Raw genomic sequence first — 22,556 nt, 5'->3', positions numbered from 1 at the left:
TAATAATAGATAATAATGTAATAGAAATTGAATAAAACTCAATATTAATAGAGCTTCTATGTGTCCAGGGTGTATGCAAGATATTATGTCCAAGTAGTGCAGTATGCCGGATGCAATGAAAACTGTGTGTCCATGTAGCCATTACGGGTGATTTGCTAAAGGAGCTGCAGGCTGGCTGTTTAGCAGTCTTATTGCCTGGATTTAGAAGCAGTTCCGTAATCTGCTGGACTTGGACCAAATGCTTCGGTACCGTTTATCAGACGGTAGGAGAAAAAAAAAAACAATGTGTGACCGGGATGACTGGGGTCCTTGAGAATGGACCTGGACTTCTTAAGACATCCAGCTGAGTAGATATCCTGGGTGTTTGGTAGTTTACAGGCGGTAACGAGCTGCGCTGACTTCACTACCCTCTGCAGTACTTTGCGATCCGGGGCGGAGCATAACAGGGAGTGATGTAACCAGTCAGGATTCTCTCAACAGTGCACCTGTAGAAGTTGGCCTGGATGTGTTACGGCACGCCAAACGTCTTTAGCCTATGTGATGGCCAGTGTGTTTATAATGGCCAGCACCCTATATAAGATATAGTAAGCAGTGGGAAAAAATGCACTGCCCTCTCTCCGTATCTTGCCTTTGGTTAATAGCATCTTGTTCTGTAACTAGAGGGGCAGTAAACCTCCCGATCCTTTGTGAAACTGCAGATCTGCCTCCTGCATAAAGCGCTTACCCCTTGGGATATAAGGACTAGTTTATTTTGCACTGTGCATCTTTCTCACAACCACTCTGGGGAATTTCCTTGAGAATATAAAGAAAGGATTAGAGACCAGCTGTATTTCATTGTTTTATCATGCTCTTACAAGTTCGCCCACATCATTATGAATAAGTCGATCCTATTGTTTTTCATGCTACGTTTCTCTTTTCAACTGAACGGGGATTTGACCTGCAGGATGCTAGAAAATTTTGGAATGCCATTATTATTCAAAGACGGGCATTTAGTGATCGGTGGTGTTTTTCCTGTATTTACTAAAGAGGAAAACGTTTACGTGTCGTTTAAATCTCAGCCACAACAAGCGAAATGTGTTGGGTAAGTTATTGTAACTCCTACAATTTTCGCAAATTAAACGGCAATTTCTGAACAGTTAAAAACAACTGGGTTGAAGGCAAAGGTAACTTACCTGTATGATTTCGGTATTAATGTTTTAATAGGTTTGATCTACGTGCGTTTCGATGGACCCAGGCGATGATTTTTACCATAGAGGAGATCAACAAGGACAACAGTTTGCTTCCCAACATCACTTTGGGCTATCGAGTCCTCGACACCTGCGCCTCTCCCACTCAAACTGTAAGAGCGGCTCTCGCAATACTAAACGGAGAAGAGGCTTCTAACTCTACATGTTCATCCTCGATGCCTGCAGTTTTAACTGCAACATCCGTAGATATCTCTCGAGTGCTGGGACCCTTCGGCATTACTTTGGTAAACATTTCTATTATCAGTCTACCAGGTGGTGTTTTTTTAATTTACGTCATCATTTGCTACTGAGCTGCTCTGCTATAAACCGGTGTTTTAAATCACAACGAAATTACTAAATTCACATGAAAGCTTGTAATTCAAAATACGATCTTTAAAGGTGTTTAAACAATGAGAATAAAACTTCGATGTTAAGGTCAATATGTTTAGTCTTTCCAGAAATTAATTGTACCTTTTTCTTTGTCATCAATGAGACAAAATGTTCTTACAACTGCTTTTTTACTTATCAAATGCACCTGTTCAGGTATTCGGGTGTATTTTAAATATATGAAATACACTTGCACAAGGCATATTTTTAAAATTGTTTTGTTCAAGCCCTGAATTATGCAACAGGAATTGATTAACGTGAATATTTGTATTTCAACAGGTTAGCTACACTTCAACATGTACGTGCCTCAGCAATAAAAAAGAGTTTCCGACATTTTCACGCACAATTCCAAGTGATTCACATCAAGCCAAATTTCTTGCTCTCCTTGTTAAGAGATTCGGATGGACGTGGATCGGAGCTATCCAAGCCGGGAATGAGTACGGTATATTTGGGATTCAGTCTTTCACCAAGGAAGTGGTTAAATACGGAGTTTGCATTGCCTTCACTGAAAACATTCTCAGCACCTACTCAAGAACAAAAATACTTCAACTAGTGGACATCATTAAAAAATCAAGGGTGAAAGTCATATTAGCATTTGCTTCAGAGCGTGACCTGTACCCTTTAATGCAAGAGATCGTCAGGCAAAACATAACAGGTATACAGTGGATCGCAAGTGAAGACTGGATAACAGCAGCGAGACCCTCAACAGAAGAATTCTTCAGGTCTTTTGGTGGCACAATAGGACTGGCAACTCGCAAGATGGCGATCCCAGAGTTCAAAGATTTTCTCCTTAATATTCGACCGTCCTTCGATCCCGCAAACACCTTATATAATGTATTCTGGGAAAACATCTTCGGGTGCACTTTATACTTGACAGAGGAATCCTTCAAACAAAATGTTTCAGAAACCAAGTCTAAGATATGCACAGGAAAGGAGAGACTGGATGAAACAGAAAACGCTTTCTTTGATGTCACACAGCTAAGATTGACATATAACGTATACAAAGCGGTGTATGCCATCGTGCATGCACTTCATGACTTACTGTTCTGTGCAAAAGAAGGAAATCCAGCTCTACTGTGTGGAGATGTTTCAAGAATAGAGCCCTGGCAGGTGAGTAAAACACTGCAAGTCAAATAAATGTCTCCGTGTCTGCATTTTATCAACATAATATTGAAAAGAATTTGTAGATCTATAGTAAATAGTATTTTTTTACTATTTTTGAGACAAGCTGCTAAACCAGTTTAAAAGCTCAAGATGCAGTTTCAAGATATACAGCTTGAACATTTCTCATAAAGTTATATACACATAACCTTTTCAACACAATGATAAAGTCCTGCATTCATTAACATGAGATGTTTATCCAATACAAGGTTACAAAACATCTAAAAAGAGTCAACTTTGTGAACCGTTTTGGAGAAGCTGTGTACTTTGATGAGAACGGAGATCCTCCTGCTGCCTATGACATTATAAACTGGCAACTCAACAAAGGAGTGGTCAGCCATGTGACAGTGGGTCACTTTGATACATCACCAGATGGAGGCACTCAGCTAGTGATTGATGAGGACAGTATTGTGTGGCTGACTGGAAAAACAGTAAGGATTTTATAAAGTAATTGTTAAAGGAAAAAGTGCTATATGTTTTTTTTTAATTGAAATCTGATTAGAACTAGTCCTGAGATTGACAATAACCATGACACATTTACAATATATTGATTAAAATTAGGACCAAACTTTGGACGTCAGCTATAAATATTGAACAAACAACATTTTTTGCTTTGATCCTTGCAATTTACAGAAAAAAAACAAATAAACGACATTATCAACCATTGCCCATTGTTAAGGCAAGTAGAAATAATTCAATATTTCTCTCTTCAGGTTCCAGCAGGAGTGTGTTCTGAGAGCTGCCCCCCAGGCACAAGAAGAGCAGCCAGGAAAGGCCAGCCCATCTGCTGCTTCGATTGCATTCCTTGTGCTGATGGTACCATAGCAAACACCACAGGTGTGAACTTACAATCTATTTCACTGACTGAGAAAGATAGGAAGAACAGATGAAATTCATAGTATAATTCTCAGCTTTTTCAAAAAATAATTTGATCTGTTCTCCAATAGCTCTCCAATAAAAATCTACCTGTACATTCTCAAATTTTAACTTTCCAAATTGCACAAATGAAACAGCATAATAAAAGTGCCATAAACATCTATTCTATGACTTAGCATGCATAACAGGTTTACTGAGCCTATGAACACAAGAAAGCCGTGTTGTATGTTGTTGTAATGGAAGAGTATTTTCCTTTCTTCCCACAATGACAGTATTATGAGGTTACTGGTAAGCTGGAGTCCTAAATATTGTAGAGAGCCAAGAGCATGATCATTTTTTGTGGAAGGAATATTGAAGAATTTAAATGTATTGTGATGTTGAACAATTAAGGTGGAAATCCATACAGTGTGTATCTTAATATATAAAAACATAATAAGGATCTAAAGTCTTGGTGCCACATTTAAGTTTACTCTAGATATATTGTAGTACAGTATCAGATTCACACAATATCTTATAGTAAGTGATACTGACTTGAAATATTAAAAGGCAAATGTTAAACTAGAATATCAAAAGGATACCAACATAAAATAGTTATAGATTATTAGGAGTAAATGTTTCATTGCACTTTTCCACATTATATATTTATATTTTATTTAATGAAAGCATTAAAATTAATAATTTTGTACAGAAAAAATATTTTCATGTTAAACAGTATTCTGTTTTCTCTGAAAACAGATAACACTCATTTCCCCTCAATTCTTTTTAGGTGCTGCTGAGTGCATGATCTGTCCACAGGACTACTGGTCTAATTATGGAAAAGACAGCTGCATCCTCAAAGACACTGAGTATCTTTCCTACTATGATGCAATGGGAATCACACTCACTACTGTGTCATTGTTTGGACTCTGCTTGACAGTAGCCACTATTTCAGTCTTCTTTTCCTTCAGAAACACACCGATTGTAAAAGCCAACAACTCTGAGCTCAGCTCTCTCCTGCTGTTCTCTCTGCTGCTGTGTTTTCTCTGCCCTCTTACCTTCATTGGGCAGCCAACAGCCTGGTCCTGTATGTTGCGTCACACAGCCTTTGGAATCACATTTGCACTTTGTATTTCCTGTGTGTTGGGAAAAACAATAGTTGTTGTAACAGCTTTCAGAGCCACTCTTCCCAATGACAACATGGCAAAACACTTTGGACCAGTTCAGCAGAGGATCATAGTTTGTTCTTGTACAGCTGTGCAGGTTGTAATCTGTGTGCTGTGGCTTAGTTTAAAACCTCCATTCCCTGACAAAAATTTTAAACTCAGTAATAAAAAGATCATTTTAGAATGTAACACAGGATCAGAAATGGCATTTTATGCAGCTCTGGGCTATATAGGCCTGCTTGCAGCTACTTGTTTGGTGCTGGCTTTCTTAGCCAGGAAACTGCCTGATAATTTCAATGAGGCCAAGTTGATAACTTTCAGCATGCTCATCTTCTGTGCAGTTTGGGTCACCTTCATCCCAGCGTATGTCAGCTCACCTGGAAAATACACAGTTGCAGTTGAGATTTTTGCAATTTTGTCCTCAACGTTTGGTCTGCTCCTTTGCATATTTGCTCCTAAGTGCTTCATAATTTTGCTTAAACCTGAGAAAAACACTAGAAAACACATAATGGGAAAAATCCCATCCAAACGATTATGATTTGTCTTTAAAATTGTGGTGGCTTCATATTTTCAAGCCTTGTTGATGTTCACAGCAAAAATACACTTTAAAAAAACAGCCATCTTGCACACCCCTTGAACACTACACAAATATGAGTTGCAACCATTTGAGACTGGAATTGTCTTCTCTTGATCATTCCACGGGAACTGTTATTTGCAAGTTATAAAGATATTTATTCATACACTGACAACACATATACATTTCCATCCCTGCCCTCATTCATCCCTTCTCGGTCTGTTTCTCCTTTTAATACTACTTTTTTCCTTTTACTCATTTTACAGTTGTATATAAGTCAAAAAGGATGTGTCCACCTGAATTATACGTATTTTTCTTAAATACTAATTCAACATTACTTTTTCACATCTTTCATTTGTTATTTATGTTTTTGTTAAGTAACACTTTACACTTGTCTGCATTAAATTTCATGTTTTTACCCAGTCATGAATAATGGTTTTCTGAATTTTCTTTGCTAATCTTTCTAGTTTTCATTGCATCACTATACAGTACCTTACCAGTTTTCTGTGAATACCAAAATCTAGATCAATTATATAAATTAGTTGAATCATTAGGCTCAGACAGGTGGTTGAGGGGCACTGAACTACTGAAATATCAGATGATTGTATTGGGTCTGATAGGATATTAAATATCCACAAATATTTTTTTAAATAGTCTCAAATATAGAGCAGCATAGCGACACACTGGTTAGCATTGCTTATCCTGGGACCCTGGGTTCAGTTTTAGACCTGGACTCTATCTGCATGGAGTCTGTATGTTCTGCCCATGTTCAAGTGGGTTTGCACCAGGTGCTTTCTTTTCCTCCCACAGTCCAAAGACACACCTGTAGGCTCATTGGCCTCTGGGAAAATCGGCCCTGGTCTGAGTGTGTGCATGTCTGGGTTTGTGCTGCAATCGACTGGCTTCCCCTCCAGGGTGTACCCTGCCTTGCATCCCATTACTTGCTGGGAAAGGCTCCGGCTCCCCCTCATCCCTCATCCCATCACCTTTAAAAGTGCTATATAAAATAAAATACATTGTTAAAAGGATGTGTAGTCTTCTTGAAAAATGTGAGGTTACTCCAGATTTACATAATATTTATACAATATTTTAATAAAAGTGATGCTTATTTCAATTATTAAAAGGGTATTTTAAAGAAGAAGATCAAAATGCTATGTGAAATGATAGTAATGTGAAAAACGGATGTTGCATTATATTATTGTTTTTACTGCAAAATTTTCAGATTAAAATTAAAGCCCCCACACAGGTCCCACTAACAGCAACAATAGCTTCCCAGGAGACCTCCCATCCAGGTCCTGACCAGACTTCACCCTGCTTCGCTTCAGTGGGTGGCCAGTTGGGAGCTGTAGGGTGATATGGCTGATGGCTTTTGAGGCTCGATGTGTCAATATATTGTAACGCTTCGGGGTTCAGGCGGGCGCCCTTGCCGCCGCCACATCTGGTCGGCCCCCCACCGTCGGCGACGCGAACCCAGGCCTCGGGCGTCACTCATCAGGGACCCAGCCTGTTGAGCTGAGATGAGATCTGCCTCCAGCCCGGCGGCTGTGGGTCCTGCTATCACAGGGAAGGGCGGTGACGTCACCACTCTGGTAAGCAGAACTTACACACTCAATGAAGGCCGTAGGCTTTACAATATAATAAAATACATCGACATGTTTATATACCTGATTGATAAAAGTTATGTTGATTTTAGTTTTGCATGTGATGCCCAGTGTGTTAATAATGGTCAGCAACCTACAGTATAGAAAGGGGGAAACCCTTTAGAGCTCGTCCACAGTCAACGGTGGGAAAAACTGCACTGCCCTTTTCTCTCCACCCTCGGTCTCTCTCTCCCTATCTCGCCTTTGGTTAATAGCATCTTGTTCTGTAACTAGAGGGGCAGTAAACCTTCCGATCCTTTGTGAAGCTGCAGATCTGTCTCCTGCATAATCTCTGCCCCCGTCCTCTCCGTCGAACTGGGTTTGGGCCGTGTCGCCGCAATATCAACAACACTTAACCACTATACCATAGCGCTTAAAAAGTTTTTCAAATCAAAGCGTTGTATTTTCATTTATTACCAGGCGAGCGAGTGGAAAACTATTCTATGAACAGTCTCTAGAGAGAGCTCTTGTTTCTTTGTACAATTTGCCGTAGTTCAAGTTCTTTCGAGGGGTTTAACATGCGCCAGAAGCGCTTACCCCTTGGGATATAAGGACTTGTTTGTTTTGCACTGTGCATCTTTCTCACATCCACCCTGGGGAATTTCCTTGCACATATAAAAAAGGTTAGAGACCATCTGCATGTCATTGTTTTATTATGCTCTTACAACCCACATCATTATGAATAAGTCGATCCTATTTTTTTTCATGCTACGTTTCTCTTTTCAACTGAACGGGGATTTGACCTGCAGGATGCTAGAAAATTTTGGAATGCCTTTATTATTCAAAGACGGGCATTTAGTGATCGGTGGTGTTTTTCCTGTACTTACTAAAGAGGAAAACGTTTACGTGTCGTTTAAATCTCAGCCACAAAAAGCGAAATGTGTTGGGTAAGTTATTGTAACTCCTACAATTTTCGCAAATTTAATGGCAATTTCTGAACAGTTAAAAACAACTGGGTTGAAGGCAAGGGTAACTTACCTGTATGATTTCGGTATTAATGTTTTAATAGGTTTGATCTGCGTGCGTTTCGATGGACCCAGGCGATGATTTTTACCATAGAGGAGATCAACAAGGACAACAGTTTGCTTCCCAACATCACTTTGGGCTATCGAGTCCTCGACACCTGCGCCTCTCCCACTCAAACTGTAAGAGCGGCTCTTGCAATAATAAACGGACAAGAGGCTTCTAACTCTACATGTTCATCCTCGATTCCTGCAGTTGTAACTTCTACATCCATACATATTTCACGAGTGCTGGGATCCTTCGGCATTACTTTGGTAAAGATTTCTATTACCAGTTTACCAGGTGGTGTTTTTATTTTTAATTACGTCATTGTTTGTTATTGTGCTGCTCTGCTTTAAACCAGAACCAAATTAGTAAATTCATATGAACTTTTGTAGTTGAAAATGAGACCCAAAAAGGTGTTTAAACAGAGACTACCACATTTCGAGATTAGGGTCAATATGTTTACCTTACACAATACATTTATAACATTTTATAATATTTATAAAAAAGTACTTAAAGAAAATATTTCAACCGTTTTGCCTGTCGTTACAAAATTGATTTACTTACTACTTATTGGGTTTTTTTCTTAGCAAATGCACTTGAACAAAACATATCCAAAACATGGCTAAAATTGTTTTGCTCAAGCACTTAATTGTGTGACATGAATTAATTTACGTGAATGTTTATATTTCAACAGGTTAGCTACACTTCAACATGTACGTGCCTCAGCAATAAAAAAGAGTTTCCGACATTTTCACGTACAATTCCAAGTGATTCACATCAAGCCAAATTTCTTGCTCTCCTTGTTAAGAGATTCGGATGGACGTGGATCGGAGCTATCCAATCCGGGAATGAGTACGGTATATTTGGGATCCAATCTTTTACCAAGGAAGTTGTAAAATACGGAGTTTGCATTGCCTTCACTGAAAACATTCTCAGCACCTACTCAAGATCAAAAATACTTCAATTAGTGGACATCATTAAAAAATCAACGGTGAAAGTCATATTAGCATTTGCTTCAGAGCGTGACCTGTACCCTTTAATGCAAGAGATCGTCAGGCAAAACATAACAGGTATACAGTGGATCGCAAGTGAAGACTGGGTAACAGCAGCGAGACCCTCAACAGAAGAATTCTTCAGGTCTTTTAGTGGCACAATAGGACTTGCAACTCGCAAGATGGCGATCCCAGAGTTCAAAGATTTTCTCCTTAATATTCGACCGTCCTTCGATCCCGCAAATACCGTATATAATGTATTCTGGGAAAATATCTTCGGGTGCACTTTATATTTGACAGAGGAATCTTTTGGACTAAATGTTTCAAAAACCAAGTCAAAGATATGCACAGGAAAAGAGAGACTGGATGAGATAGAAAACGCTTTCTTTGATGTCACACAGCTAAGATTGGCATATAACGTATACAAAGCAGTATATGCCATCGTGCATGCACTTCATGACTTACTGTTCTGTGCAAAAGAAGGAAATCCAGCTGTACTGTGTGGAGATGTTTCAAGAATTGAGCCCTGGCAGGTGAGTAAAACACTGCAAGTCAAATAAGTGGCTGCATGTCTGCATTTCATCAACACCCAAGAGAGAGAAGAACATGTAGATCTATTAGTTCAGATGGGTAGCTTCGTCAGCATGCATAGTAATCAAAGGAACAAGTCATACTGTAGTTTATTCCATGCTGAAAAGAGAAGAGAGAAAACACAACGTTTCGGCTGTGAAGCCTTCTTCGGGTGTAAGGTCTTCACACCTGCAGAAGGCTTCACAGCCGAAATGTCGTGTTTTCTCTCTTCTCTTTTCAGCATGGAATAAACCTATGACTTGTTCCATGTACATAGATTTTTTTCATTATTTTTTTAAACAAGCGGCTAAACCGGTTTCAAAGCCCAGCATACAGTTTACAGATACACAGCTTGTAAAGTTGGCATAAAGTTGATACTGTATGTAATGTAATAAAGTCCTGCATTCATTAACATGAGATGTTTATCCAATACAAGGTTACAAAACATCTAAAAAGAGTCAACTTTGTGAACCGTTTTGGAGAAGCTGTGTACTTTGATGAGAACGGAGATCCTCCTGCTGCCTATGACATTATAAACTGGCAACTCAACAAAGGAGTGGTCAGCCATGTGACAGTGGGTCACTTTGATACATCACCAGATGGAGGCACTCAGCTAGTGATTGATGAGGACAGTATTGTATGGAGCACTGGGAGAGAGGTAAGCACAATTTCAGATAACATTTTCAGTTGCTCACATGATGGTTTTAAGATAGATGCAGTGTTTATTTCTTTTAATTACTATTATATAATTTATTTAATTTTAGTGCTATCATTTCAATAAAAACATGCATTATGTTCATGCAATGGTTCATATTTAAAATGTTCCACTTAATCTGAATAAATTAAAATTTAATTTTTAAGATGTATATTCCACTTTGTTTCTCTCTGTAGGTTCCCAAAGGAGTGTGTTCTGAGAGCTGCCCACCAGGCACAAGAAAAGCAGCCAGGAAAGGCCAGCCCATCTGCTGCTTCGATTGCATTCCTTGTGCTGATGGTACCATAGCAAACACCACAGGTATTAATTTACAATCTATTACATTGACTAGGATAGGAAGAACCTATGATTCTAAGTCATACTATTTTATGCAGCTTCTTGAAAAACTGATTTTGTTCTATACTCCAAAATAAGAATGTAGCTGTAAATATACTCATATTTTAACATTGTTCTAACTTTCACAAATGAAACATCATAAAAAAGTGCCATAAATCAGTTTATGGCTTGGCTCTATGCCTGTGAACTTTTGCTCATCTGGACGTGTATTTTTCTTTCTTCCCACAAGACCAGTATTATAAGTTTATTGGTAAACATGGATCCCTTAAACTTGTAGTGGTCATTATCATGATAATTTTTAATAGAATGAACATTGAAGAATTAAAATGAATTGTGATTGTGAACAATGTAGTATCATAATATATACGAAATAAATCAAAAGTCTTGGTGCCAAATTTGAGTTTACTCCCGGTGTATTGTAGAACAGAATCATAATTATCCAATATCTTACCATACGTTTTGCTGATTGGAAATGTTAAAAGGGAAATGTTAAACAAGAATATCAAAATGACACCTACATAAAATAGCTGTGAGTTATTATGGTAAAAATTAAATGTTTCATTGTACTTTTTTTCAATGTTTTGAAACTGACACCACTAATTTCCCCTTACTTCTCTTCAGGTGCAGCTGAGTGCATTAACTGTCCACAGGACTACTGGTCTAGTGATGGAAAAGACAGCTGCATCCTCAGAGACATTGAGTTTCTTTCCTACTATGATGCAATGGGAATCACACTCACTACTGTGTCATTGTTTGGACTCTGCTTGACAGTAGCCACTATTTCAGTCTTCTTTTCCTTCAGAAGCACACCCATTGTAAAAGCCAACAACTCTGAGCTCAGCTCTCTCCTGCTGTTCTCTCTGCTGCTGTGTTTTCTCTGCCCTCTTACCTTCATTGGGCAGCCAACAGCCTGGTCCTGTATGTTGCGTCACACAGCCTTTGGAATCACATTTGCACTTTGTATTTCCTGTGTCTTGGGAAAAACAATAGTTGTTGTAACAGCTTTCAGAGCCACTCTTCCCAACGACAACATGGCAAAAAACTTTGGGCCAGTTCAGCAGAGGATCATAGTTTGTTCTTTTACAGCTGTGCAGATTGTAATATCTGTGCTGTGGCTTAGTTTGAAACCTCCATTTCCTGACAAAAATGTTAAACTCAGTAATAAAAAGATCATTTTAGAATGTAACACAGGATCTGAAATTGCATTTTATGCGGTACTGGGCTATATAGGCCTGCTTGCAGCTACTTGTTTGGTGCTGGCTTTCTTAGCCAGGAAACTGCCTGATAATTTCAATGAGGCCAAGCTGATTACTTTCAGCATGCTCATCTTCTGTGCAGTTTGGGTCACCTTCATCCCAGCGTATGTCAGCTCACCTGGAAAATACACAGTTGCAGTTGAGATTTTTGCTATTTTGTCTTCGACATTTGGTCTACTGTTTTGTATATTTGCTCCTAAATGCTTCATAATTTTGCTTAAACCTGAGAAAAACACTAGAAAACACATGATGGGAAAAATCCCATCCAAACGACTATGATTTCTCTTTAAAGTTTGCACCATTTGAGACTGTGAAATTGTATTCTTTTCATCAAATAACCAAGAATCAAATCAGTAAACCCTGGTAATATTAGTTTTAAGTTATTAACTTAATACAAGTTTTTGTTCCTGCACTCGTGCCTTTCTCAGTGTGTTTCTCCTTGCAGTAATGCTTTTTCCCTTTTACTGATTTTACAGTTGTATATAAGTCAAAAATGATGTGTCCACCTGAACTATAAGTCCTTTTCTTAAATACTAATTCAACATCAGTTTTTCTCATCTTTCATTTATTATTTATGTTTTTGCTAAGCACCGGTAACATTTTGGACTTGTCTGCATTAAATTTCATCTATGTTTTTCCGCAGTCATGAATATTGTCTTTTTGAATTTTCTTTGCAGCTCTTACAGTGTTTGTTAATATTTCCAGTTTATCACTATATCTTACTAATTTTCCATGAATTCCAAAATCTAGATAAATGATAATAATTAATTGAAGCTTTAGTCCCACTCAGTTGGCTGAGGAGCACTAAACTACTGAAATATCAGATGATCACATTTGCATGACTTTACATCATCAAGTTTGAATTTTTGAGTGAAAGGAAAATCAAATCAGCATCGTACTTTTTTTTTTCTCAAGACAAACTTGTTTTGATTACTTGGTCCTTCAGTGATCTATACCTGCTTTAGTCTCATATAATATTGTTTATAGTTGTTTCAGGTGTGAAAGGATATGAAATACCCACAAATATATTTTTTTTAAATAGTCTCAAATATAGAGCAGCATGGCGACACACTGGTTAGTATTGCTAATCCTGGGACCCTGGGTTCAGTTTTAGACCTGGACTCTATCTGCATGGAGTCTGTATGTTCTGCCCATGTTCAAGTGGGTTTGCACCAGGTGCTTTCTTTTCCTCCCACAGTCCAAAGACACACCTGTAGGCTCATTGGCCTCTGGGAAAATCGGCCCTGGTCTGAGTGTGTGCATGTCTGGGTTTGTGCTGCAATAGACTGGCTTCCCCTCCAGGGTGTACCCTGCCTTGCATCCCATTGCTTGCTGGGAAAGGCTCCGGTTCCCCCTCATCCCTGAATTGGATGAAGTGGTTGAATATGGATGGACAGTTGTTGCAGGAACAGATTTTCTACCCAGGCGGGTTCATCATGAATCTGAACAGGCTGGGAGCTTTTATTAATAGTTATTATTAATCTCATTATTACTGCTAGTACTGTGCTGGTACTTTGCAATGTAGGATGAAAGATCATGGAGCTTCTGTTTCCAGGGCTGTTATGTAACATATTCAGCATAATCAAACACATATTGAAAGCACTGTGTTGGGAAATACTGTACATAAACCAGTATTTTATTAAAATGGTGAGGGAGCAAGTAGGAAAGGTATTTAGGTGACCATGCCCCCAGTTGTAGAAACTGATGTGCACTTGAAAGTATGTTTAAAGAACACATGAAATGTGCATAGTTCCCTACTAATTTTCCAGTGGGTAGATGGCACACTGCACTCAGAAAATGGGAAGTTTAAAATGCTGTGTGCCAAATGTGGATTGACTATGCATTATGAAGAATTATTTTGCACCCTCTAAATAAAAGTGAAAATTAATTTAGAAGGGAATTGGAACTTCTAATTCAGCACACAATTAGCAGAATAATGGCATCATTTATTTGCCCTATTGATAGATTCATGTTTTTTTTTCCTGGGCTGGCCTTTTACCATACAAACAACAAACAATCATCAGTCCACCCTCACTGTCTACACAAAGAGGAAAATGATCTCTGCCACCTGGCGTCTCCTAGTTACAAAATGTAAAAGATGGCCAGCAGAAAGCTTATTTGCCTTTAATAGCCTGTTCAGGTGTGTTCTGTTCACAGGTTACAAGCAGGAGTAGCTAATGTCTCTGAGGCTGTTCCTTGAAAGAACCAATATACTGCAACTAGTTTAACCATCTGACGGCACAGCTTGCTCCTCATCGGTCCTCCACCCGCTCGGCAGCCAGTTGCCTTCTCAAGCACTGGACCAGTGACACAGTTCCCTGCCTGTAATCCAGCATTTACAGGCCCTGCAAAAATGCAAGCTGCCTTTTACAATTAAGGCCTGGGTGAATAATTTGAAAAGTATTTACCTGACGGCCTATTAACACTTGTAATTGTAACTGTATTGTAATTTTGTATTTGGACGGATGTGTGTATTTTACCTATTTATTTTGTTTTGATTATTTTCACCTTTGTGACATTCATGATATATTCACACAAAAATGAGGCTCTGTAGCTAAGTTTTTTGGTATGTTAGAAATTATAATTTTATGAGGAAATCTGATTAAATGTAATTTGTAATAATCAATTGTATATCCAATGTAATTCCACATATTGAAAGGAATTAAAAATCCAGCAAATGAGCATGCAGCAAATTGATGTCCACGCTACATCACAGAACTATTGACTCAAGCGTGGCTGGGGAGCTTGTTGGATACATCCATAACCCTTTACAAATGGTCCCCTCTGTGTGAAATGAAGGAATCCTGCTAATTATGAAGAAATTAACTGTCACAGCTTTATCAATGTCTTTGGGGATGCTGAATACTTGTGTCAGGTTCCCTCATAAGTTTTCTTTTCTGGTTTTGTTTTCTGTTCAAGACTACAAAGGTTCGGGTAATTCAGCTCATCAGTGTATTTTTAAACACCTGCCGGTTTACCAGGTAGTATAAACATGTCATAAATTAGCACCGACACATCTTCAAGCTTGATCGTGTTTTGTATAACGTTGGTAAATATAAACGGGAGGAAACATTTGAATATTCATAAAAACGTGTTTATACCATGATACCACACACGGTAGCAGAATATTATGATTGTTATTGTCAGAGATAATATAGTTTGTGATTGTTTTACAACAGACAGCCCCGTGGTGCTGACACTGGAAAACCTGTGTAATCAATCCGCTGAAGTCAAGATTGTTTACATAGAGCCGATTGATTTCTGATGGATTCTGTCGTGATGTTATTTTTTAACATTCCTTTCGCGTGGAGTAATATCACCTCTTGGGAGACCACTGTTAATGTCATACTGTCTATGCCACTCGTTAAATCTGCACAAAGACCCTGAGGATATTTTCCAGTATATAAAATGACAAAGGAACAAATTGGATCTCATTAATTTTTTTATCCTTTGGCAAGGCACTTCATAATGAATACACGGATTCTAATATTTTTTTTCATGTTCTGTTTCTCTTTTCAGGTGGACGGCGATCTGACTTGCCGGATCATGGGAAAAGACACCATGTCTGGTTTATTCAAAGACGGTGATTTAGTGATCGGAGGTGTTTTCCCTGTGTTTGGAGGAATTGAGCAAATTCATACTTTGTTTAAAACTGAACCACCAAGAGCAAAATGCATCGGGTAGGTATTATTTATTGGGTAAGAAATACATTTGAGCAGAATTAATATTTGAAAGATATACAGAATACGCATTTTAAGAAAGTCTCATTGCAATGTTTCATATTTTAATGATGAGTTATTTTAGATTTTCTTTGGTATTTTACTGAAAATAGAAAACTACGCCTTCAGTGTGAAACGTGTAAGGCGATCAAGTAGATGTGTATTTAGGTTAGTATCTGTTCTTCCTGACCATCGGGACCCAGAGATAGCAGAGACTTGCCTTGCACAGCGGTCTAGCGAGGACCAGAGTTCAATGTGGAGCAGCGAACCATCTCTCCTACAGCTCTGAGGGAGGTGGGAGAACATCTGTCTGCGCGAAGAATACTAACGCAAATAGCGGAACATGCGCTATAATTCCACCCAGAGCGGAGGAGCTGCGAACTGGTTTGTTAACATATTGTGTCTCTAACAGGTTTGATCTTCGCGTGTTTCAGTGGGTGCAGATGATGGTTTTTGCCGTAGAGGAAATAAACATGAACAACGAATTGCTCCCGAACATTACTTTGGGATACAGAATCCTCGACAATTGCGCTTCTCCAGCTGAAACTGCAAGAGCTGGTTTACTCTTAGCAAACAGACCTGAAGAGAATGAATATGACTCATCGTGTCCGTCCCCAATCACTGCTGTTATCACATCTCACTCTTTAAATATCGCCAGGGCAATTGGAGGCTTCGGTATTCCTCTGGTAAACCTTAATGTTTTTTTAAATTAAATTATTTTTGCCAGCTATTTATTTTGCAATTAGTATCTAAACCCCACAGTTTTAGATTATAATATTGTTGGAAAACATGTTTAACCCCCTTTTTAGGTTTAGACGCACTATTAACGCTTGTTTACCTCAAGGGTATCGTCCAATTTTTTAACCTTATATGAAGGACGGTTACACGGAGCCCACATGAATTCTTATTATGTAAGCTTAAACTAGGTCAAATAATCTGTATATTTCAAATCGAAAGTTTATATTTACGAATATTTTACTAACTTGAATAAAAGACGTTTTTCTAACACTGAACGAGTTGGTTAAAAACGATATTGTGTCTTAAATTATACCTTCACTATGTACAGTATGGACTACACATACAAGAATATATTAATCTTTGTTTTTATTTGTATTTGTTCACAAAGGTCAGCTATATTTCAACATGTTCTTGTCTCAGCAACAAAAGAGAGTTCCCCACATTCTCCCGAACTGTTCCGAGCGATTTTTTTCAGGCCAAAGCTTTGGCTCAGCTTGTTAAACATTTTGGATGGACGTGGATCGGAGCTATTCAAGCCGATAGTGAGTATGGAATATTTGGGGTTCAGTCTTTTACCAAGGAAGTTGTCAAGTACGGAGTTTGCATCGCCTTCACTGAAAATATTTTAAGCTCCTATTCGAGAACTGCATTACGTCAGATAACAGAAACTATTAAAAGGACAGGAGTGAAAGTCATATTAGCATTTGTCTCTGAACGTGACCTGTACCCTTTAATGCAAGAGATTGTCAGGCAAAACATAACTGGAATACAGTGGATCGCAAGTGAAGGTTGGATAACAGCAGCGAGACCCTCCACTGTAGAAATATTCAAGTCTTTTGGTGGCACAATTGGATTTACAACTCGTAAAATGGCAATCCCACAGTTCAAAGATTTTCTCTTCAATCTACGTCCGTCTTTCGATTCTACAAACAACTTAAATAATGTATTCTGGGAACACATCTTTGGGTGCACTCTACGTTTGAAACAGGAACCTTTACAACAAAATGTTTCAGAAACCAAGAAATGCTCAGGAGAAGAAAGGCTAGATGAAATAGAAAATGCATTTTTTGATGTCTCACAATTAAGGGGATCATATAATGTACACAATGCGGTGTATGCTGTAGCACATGCACTTCATGGCTTACTGTTTTGTGAAAATAAAACCATTAAACTGTGTGGAGATATTGCAAGAATAGAGCCCTGGCAGGTGAGTAAAAACTAACTGCAGGACAGATCTCTGTCTCATCATCTTAAACAACACTTGCCTAATAGTTTAATCACTAAATTTAAGATTCTGTCAATATAGAGTTATAAAAAATACTAAACAATTTGTAAACTATTTAATCCACACTCTCAAGGTCACTAAACAATTAAAAAGAGTCAGTTTTGTAAACCAGTTTGGAGAAGCTGTGTACTTTGATGAGAACGGAGATCCTCCTGCTGCCTATGACATTATAAACTGGCAACTCAACAAAGGAGTGGTCAGCCATGTGACAGTGGGTCACTTTGATACATCACCAGATGGAGGCAGTCAGCTAGTGATTGATGAGGACAGTATTGTCTGGAGCACTGGGAGAGAGGTAAGCACTATTTCAGATCTTGATACTAGTTTCAAATGCTCACATGACAGCTTTAAGTCAGATGCATGGTTTATTATGCTTATTATTATATAATTTATTTAATTTTAGTGTGTAGTTCATTTATTGTCATGTCATGTCATTTGCCAAACTGCTTTATGCCATACGGTGTCGCGAGACCGGACCCTACCCAGCAAGCAACGAGCGCAAGGGAGGGTACACCCTGGACAGGACACCAGTCCATCGCAGGGCCAGTGCAAGCCAGTCATACATGGGACAATTTGGAGGCCACGGTAAAGGGCGAGGGGGGAAATTTGGCCCGGATTCTCTTACAGAGAATGACCATTGAGAGTCAGGACCTTGGTATAACATCTAATCTGAAAGATGGCGCCCACTACTGTACCAGTATACCACTATACTGGAGCATTAGGAACCACACGGACCTCAGGGTGGGACCACTGGCTCAACCCTGCTTCGCTTCAGTGGGTAGCCAGTGGGGAGCTGCAGGGTGATTGTTTCAATAGTTAAAACATGAAATATGTTTATTGGTGTCTACTTAAGATGTTGAACTTGAAATATGAAATATGTTTAATGGTGCATATTTAAAATGTCCCACTTAATCTGAATAAATAACTTTAAAATTTTAATTTTAATATATATCCCACTTTGTTTCTCTCTTCAGCTTCCAACAGGAGTGTGTTCTGAGAGCTGCCCCCCAGGCACAAGAAGAGCAGCCAGGAAAGGCCAGCCCATCTGCTGCTTCGATTGCATTCCTTGTGCTGATGGTACCATAGCAAACACCACAGGTACGAACTACACAGTAAGAGATTTTTTTTTTAAATCTGGATATATTTCACATATTCTGCATATCCTTGATAATATTTGATGTAATACCAACATAATTACCATACTGTACTGCATATGGTACTATGATCTTACCTCTCTCTTCTATAATTGTTTATTTTATGTGGATTTCAAAACAATCTAGACGAGAGTTTTAATACGTTTTACACAGTGGCAGTTTTATTTATCAAGTTTTTATCCTCATCAACAGCAAGGCATTCTTATTTTATTTGTTATATGAACCCTCATGTATCCTTCTATACTGTCAGATTAGGTACTGTAGGTCTTTTCTATACCCAAGCCACAGTAGTGCATCAGGCCAGAGATTGTCCTGGTTTCCATGATGCTGCACAGACGAGAGAGCACAAGAGTGTTCCCCAGACAGGACACCAGTCCACTACAGGGAGTACTGCCAGCAATGCTGCTCCCTAATCATACAGCTGGGTGGAATGGCATGACTGGGATAAAATTCCTCACTCGCTTTGCTCTGCTGTGCTCCCACCACTATGAGCATCCATCCATCCAGTTTCTCACCACGTCTTCTAATTTAGGGCCCTAAGGCAGGTACACTCTGGACTCTGGGATACCAGTCCAGCTCAGGGCACACGCGCACACCAGGGCCAGTTTTCTCAGAAGCCTGTTATCCTACCAGTATGTCAAGAAAACATTTTCTTGAAACATTCTGAAAACATGTAAAAAGTATAATAGTATGATAAAATATCTGAAGCCTAGTTATAAAACACAAAATACAAAGCTCACCATGTTTTAGAAGGTATTTCTTGTACTGTACATTAAAGAAATGAAGCGAAACTACAGAATGAACAAATACAGTATTAAACAAAAGTAATAAACCTGAAAGTTTGATTACATTTTTTTCTGTATTTAAATAGCTTATTGACAAATCTACACTTAGAAATATAATGGATGTTACAAAGCTGGTATTTTTCTAAAGTTTCTTGGTTTATAGGATTCACCACAGTACTTCTACACCAAAACACAGTTTGCAATATTTTACTCACAAACTCCTATTCTGAACTAATTTAAAACATAATTAAATACACAATATAAAATTTAGAGTAAACAACATAAATGTGTTCTATATTATATTCATATTTTTTCCTTGTTTTCAGGTGCAGCTGAGTGCATTAGCTGTCCACAGGACTACTGGTCTAATGATGGAAAAGACAGCTGTATCCTCAAAGACATTGAGTTTCTTTCCTACTATGATGCAATGGGAATCACACTCACTACTTTGTCATTGTTTGGACTCTGCTTGACAGTAGCCACTATTTCAGTCTTCTTTTCCTTCAGAAGCACACCCATTGTAAAAGCCAACAACTCTGAGCTCAGCTCTCTCCTGCTGTTCTCTCTGCTGCTGTGTTTTCTCTGCCCTCTTACCTTCATTGGGCAGCCAACAGCCTGGTCCTGTATGTTGCGTCACACAGCCTTTGGAATCACATTTGCACTTTGTATTTCCTGTGTGTTGGGAAAAACAATAGTTGTTGTAACAGCTTTCAGAGCCACTGTTCCCAACAACAACATGGCAAAAAACTTTGGACCAGTTCAGCAGAGGATCATCGTTTGTTCTTGTACAGCTGTGCAGGTTGTAATCTGTGTGCTGTGGCTTAGTTTGAAACCACCCTTTCCTGACAAAAATGTTAAGCTCAGTAATAAAAAGATCATTTTAGAATGTAACACAGGATCAGAAATTGCATTTTATGCGGTACTGGGCTATATAGGCCTGCTTGCAGCTACTTGTTTGGTGCTGGCTTTCTTAGCCAGGAAACTGCCTGATAATTTCAATGAGGCCAAGCTGATTACTTTCAGCATGCTCATCTTCTGTGCAGTTTGGGTCACCTTCATCCCAGCGTATGTCAGCTCACCTGGAAAATACACTGTTGCAGTTGAGATTTTTGCTATTTTGTCCTCTACATTTGGCCTGCTGTTTTGTATTTTTTCTCCAAAGTGCTACATAATTTTGCTGAAATCTGAAAAAAACACAAGAAAACACATTATGGGAAAAGTACCATCTAAGCGATTATGATTTCTCTTTCTTTTTATGTGTTTAGTATTACAGTTTCTCTAAAATATGTTCCTCTCTTTTCAACACAGCTAGATTAAGTGAACATGGGTGTTTCCACAAATGCTTTCATCTGGATTTATGTAGGAATAAAATGGCAAATACTGTATATCATGACATTAATTGTAACATATTTTAGAAATGTGTTTTTATCTATTTATATTATTGTTTTAAATATATATGTAGAATACAGTAAACATAGACAGTTCTGCTCCTGCAAAAGTTATATTGAAATATAAATTAATCTTCAGAGGTTTTCAGTTTGAATTCAGGAATCCAGTATCAGTTAACAAAGAATCTCAGAGTTTTATTTGCTCAATAAATATCCTGACAAAGTGTATTCAATCACATCCCTGTGTCCATGCCTTTTGCAACTTATAAGAACTTTTCTAAAATTAAATTAAATATTATCTCACAGAAATAAATTTAAAAAAGAACATTCTGTATCTAAACAATGCTTATAATGTGTTTTTAATTTTCTATCTCACGTTTATAAGCAGAAGCCTCCCTCTGGTGGGAGTCAGGAGTATTTAATTTTTTAAAACATTCATCTAAGGCATTTGTAAATTACCCAAAAAATTACAACTGAATTCATTACAAATAAAAGAAAGACATGAAATTTTGATGTAGAATGCATAGCAACTGTAACTACCCTATATACAATTATTTGCAAAAAACATTTTAATAGTTTTATGAACTCTTAGCATTACAGGTTTAAATTTGAGCTTTATGTGAAATCAAAGGTCCCAGATAAGACGATTTTGTGACAGATCATAACATATAACATTACTTTATTAACCCTTTACAATTTCTTGCATTTGGAATTTTCACATACCCCAGCTTACTCCCCATGAGACACACAGATAGGGAGAGAGCCTGGGGTCAAAGCCATTGTACAGCACCCCTGGAGCAGTTGGGGTTAAGGGCCTTGCTCAGGAGCCCAACGGAGTAGGATTCCTCTGCTGGCTGTGGGATTTGAACCTTCCAGCCACAGGCGCAGATCCTTAGCCACAGAGCCACCACTCCGCCCAAATGTGGTTTCTGATATGTGTTCCATCATAATCATGGCCCTTTGTAGTTTTTAGGGAATTATAAAATGATTTTGCACAAAAGGCTTAATAAACATCAGAGGTCACAAATATAGTGTGTTTTCTTGGAGAACAGCCAGGGACCTACAGTATTTGTGTTCTACGTTACCTTTCTACATCTAAGATTGAGTTCTAATTACATTTTTTCAACTGAATAGAATACGGAACTAAATAGAATAAAAAGTCAAAGGCTGAATACAAAACCAAATGACAGTATGCGATCAATGGATTCTATTCATTTGTAGACTAGTAAGCGCAGTTTGTTAGTCCTCTGTGCTTATTCATAACGCAGTGACACGATTACTTGCTCTTGAAAACATCAAAGTCCTTAAAGCTGTTCCTTGTTAGACAGACAACATTTAAGACTAACTTTTCGACTTAATTATGTAGCTGAAGTATATAATAAAATAATTCTAGGAATCATTATTTTTTCAATAAAACGTTTACAAAAATCGAACAGAACCACTCGCACTGCAGGCAATAATTATACCACGGTACAATACTTCAGATTTCTTCCAGAAAAACAATTATTCATTCACAATTGATACATTATGGCTAAATAAACAAGTATTAAGGGAGTGACACGGGTGCAAAAGAAAATCCTCAGTTAAAAAAGAACATGGCAGAG

General features: G+C 38.3%; 3 protein-coding genes across 5 annotated transcripts; all 3 read left to right on the top strand.

Moving 5' to 3' along the window:
• The first annotated feature begins 478 nt into the window (after positions 1 to 478).
• LOC138242201 (extracellular calcium-sensing receptor-like) lies at positions 479 to 5,642 on the top strand. Of its 2 annotated transcripts, XM_069197601.1 has the most exons (6): positions 479 to 1,081; positions 1,204 to 1,471; positions 1,893 to 2,723; positions 2,984 to 3,205; positions 3,488 to 3,611; positions 4,417 to 5,642. In XM_069197601.1, exons 1-6 carry the CDS (start codon positions 873 to 875, stop codon positions 5,328 to 5,330), a joined length of 2,568 nt encoding a protein of 855 aa, XP_069053702.1. In that variant the 5' UTR covers positions 479 to 872; the 3' UTR covers positions 5,331 to 5,642. The 2 variants fall into 2 exon arrangements, with proteins under 2 accessions (XP_069053702.1, XP_069053701.1); XM_069197600.1 differs by lacking the exon at positions 2,984 to 3,205 and having other exon boundaries at positions 480 to 1,081.
• Positions 5,643 to 6,628: 986 nt separating this feature from the next.
• LOC138242200 (extracellular calcium-sensing receptor-like) lies at positions 6,629 to 12,547 on the top strand. Of its 2 annotated transcripts, none has more exons than XM_069197599.1 (6): positions 6,629 to 6,955; positions 8,016 to 8,283; positions 8,709 to 9,539; positions 10,013 to 10,234; positions 10,468 to 10,591; positions 11,249 to 12,547. In XM_069197599.1, exons 2-6 carry the CDS (start codon positions 8,050 to 8,052, stop codon positions 12,160 to 12,162), a joined length of 2,325 nt encoding a protein of 774 aa, XP_069053700.1. In that variant the 5' UTR covers positions 6,629 to 6,955; positions 8,016 to 8,049; the 3' UTR covers positions 12,163 to 12,547. The 2 variants fall into 2 exon arrangements, with proteins under 2 accessions (XP_069053700.1, XP_069053699.1); XM_069197598.1 differs by lacking the exon at positions 6,629 to 6,955 and adding an exon at positions 7,688 to 7,893.
• A 2,637-nt stretch (positions 12,548 to 15,184) lies between these two features.
• Positions 15,185 to 21,251, top strand: LOC102688189 (extracellular calcium-sensing receptor-like). Its single transcript, XM_069197432.1, has 6 exons — positions 15,185 to 15,563; positions 16,015 to 16,288; positions 16,729 to 17,547; positions 17,699 to 17,920; positions 18,600 to 18,723; positions 19,891 to 21,251. The coding sequence occupies exons 1-6, from the start codon at positions 15,352 to 15,354 to the stop codon at positions 20,802 to 20,804; spliced, it is 2,565 nt and encodes an 854-aa protein (XP_069053533.1). The 5' UTR covers positions 15,185 to 15,351; the 3' UTR covers positions 20,805 to 21,251.
• Positions 21,252 to 22,556: the final 1,305 nt, after the last annotated feature.

The sequence above is a fragment of the Lepisosteus oculatus genome, chromosome 13, assembly GCF_040954835.1.
Source record: "Lepisosteus oculatus isolate fLepOcu1 chromosome 13, fLepOcu1.hap2, whole genome shotgun sequence".
In the NCBI taxonomy this organism is placed as follows: Eukaryota; Metazoa; Chordata; class Actinopteri; order Semionotiformes; family Lepisosteidae; genus Lepisosteus; species Lepisosteus oculatus.
The sequence above is the reverse complement of the archived record's forward strand: the minus strand, read 5'-3'. Positions and strand labels throughout refer to the sequence as shown.

Coding starts and splice junctions, on each gene's coding strand:
- LOC138242201 (XM_069197601.1), top strand. CDS start 873: ATGAATAAGTCGATCCTATTGTTTTTCATGCTACGTTTCTCTTTTCAA. Junction 2,724..2,983: donor CAAGAATAGAGCCCTGGCAG/GTGAGTAAAACA, acceptor ATCCAATACAAG/GTTACAAAACATCTAAAAAG. Junction 3,612..4,416: donor TACCATAGCAAACACCACAG/GTGTGAACTTAC, acceptor AATTCTTTTTAG/GTGCTGCTGAGTGCATGATC.
- LOC138242200 (XM_069197598.1), top strand. CDS start 7,712: ATGCTACGTTTCTCTTTTCAACTGAACGGGGATTTGACCTGCAGGATG. Junction 9,540..10,012: donor CAAGAATTGAGCCCTGGCAG/GTGAGTAAAACA, acceptor ATCCAATACAAG/GTTACAAAACATCTAAAAAG. Junction 10,235..10,467: donor TATGGAGCACTGGGAGAGAG/GTAAGCACAATT, acceptor TTCTCTCTGTAG/GTTCCCAAAGGAGTGTGTTC.
- LOC102688189 (XM_069197432.1), top strand. CDS start 15,352: ATGAATACACGGATTCTAATATTTTTTTTCATGTTCTGTTTCTCTTTT. Junction 15,564..16,014: donor CCAAGAGCAAAATGCATCGG/GTAGGTATTATT, acceptor TGTCTCTAACAG/GTTTGATCTTCGCGTGTTTC. Junction 18,724..19,890: donor TACCATAGCAAACACCACAG/GTACGAACTACA, acceptor CCTTGTTTTCAG/GTGCAGCTGAGTGCATTAGC.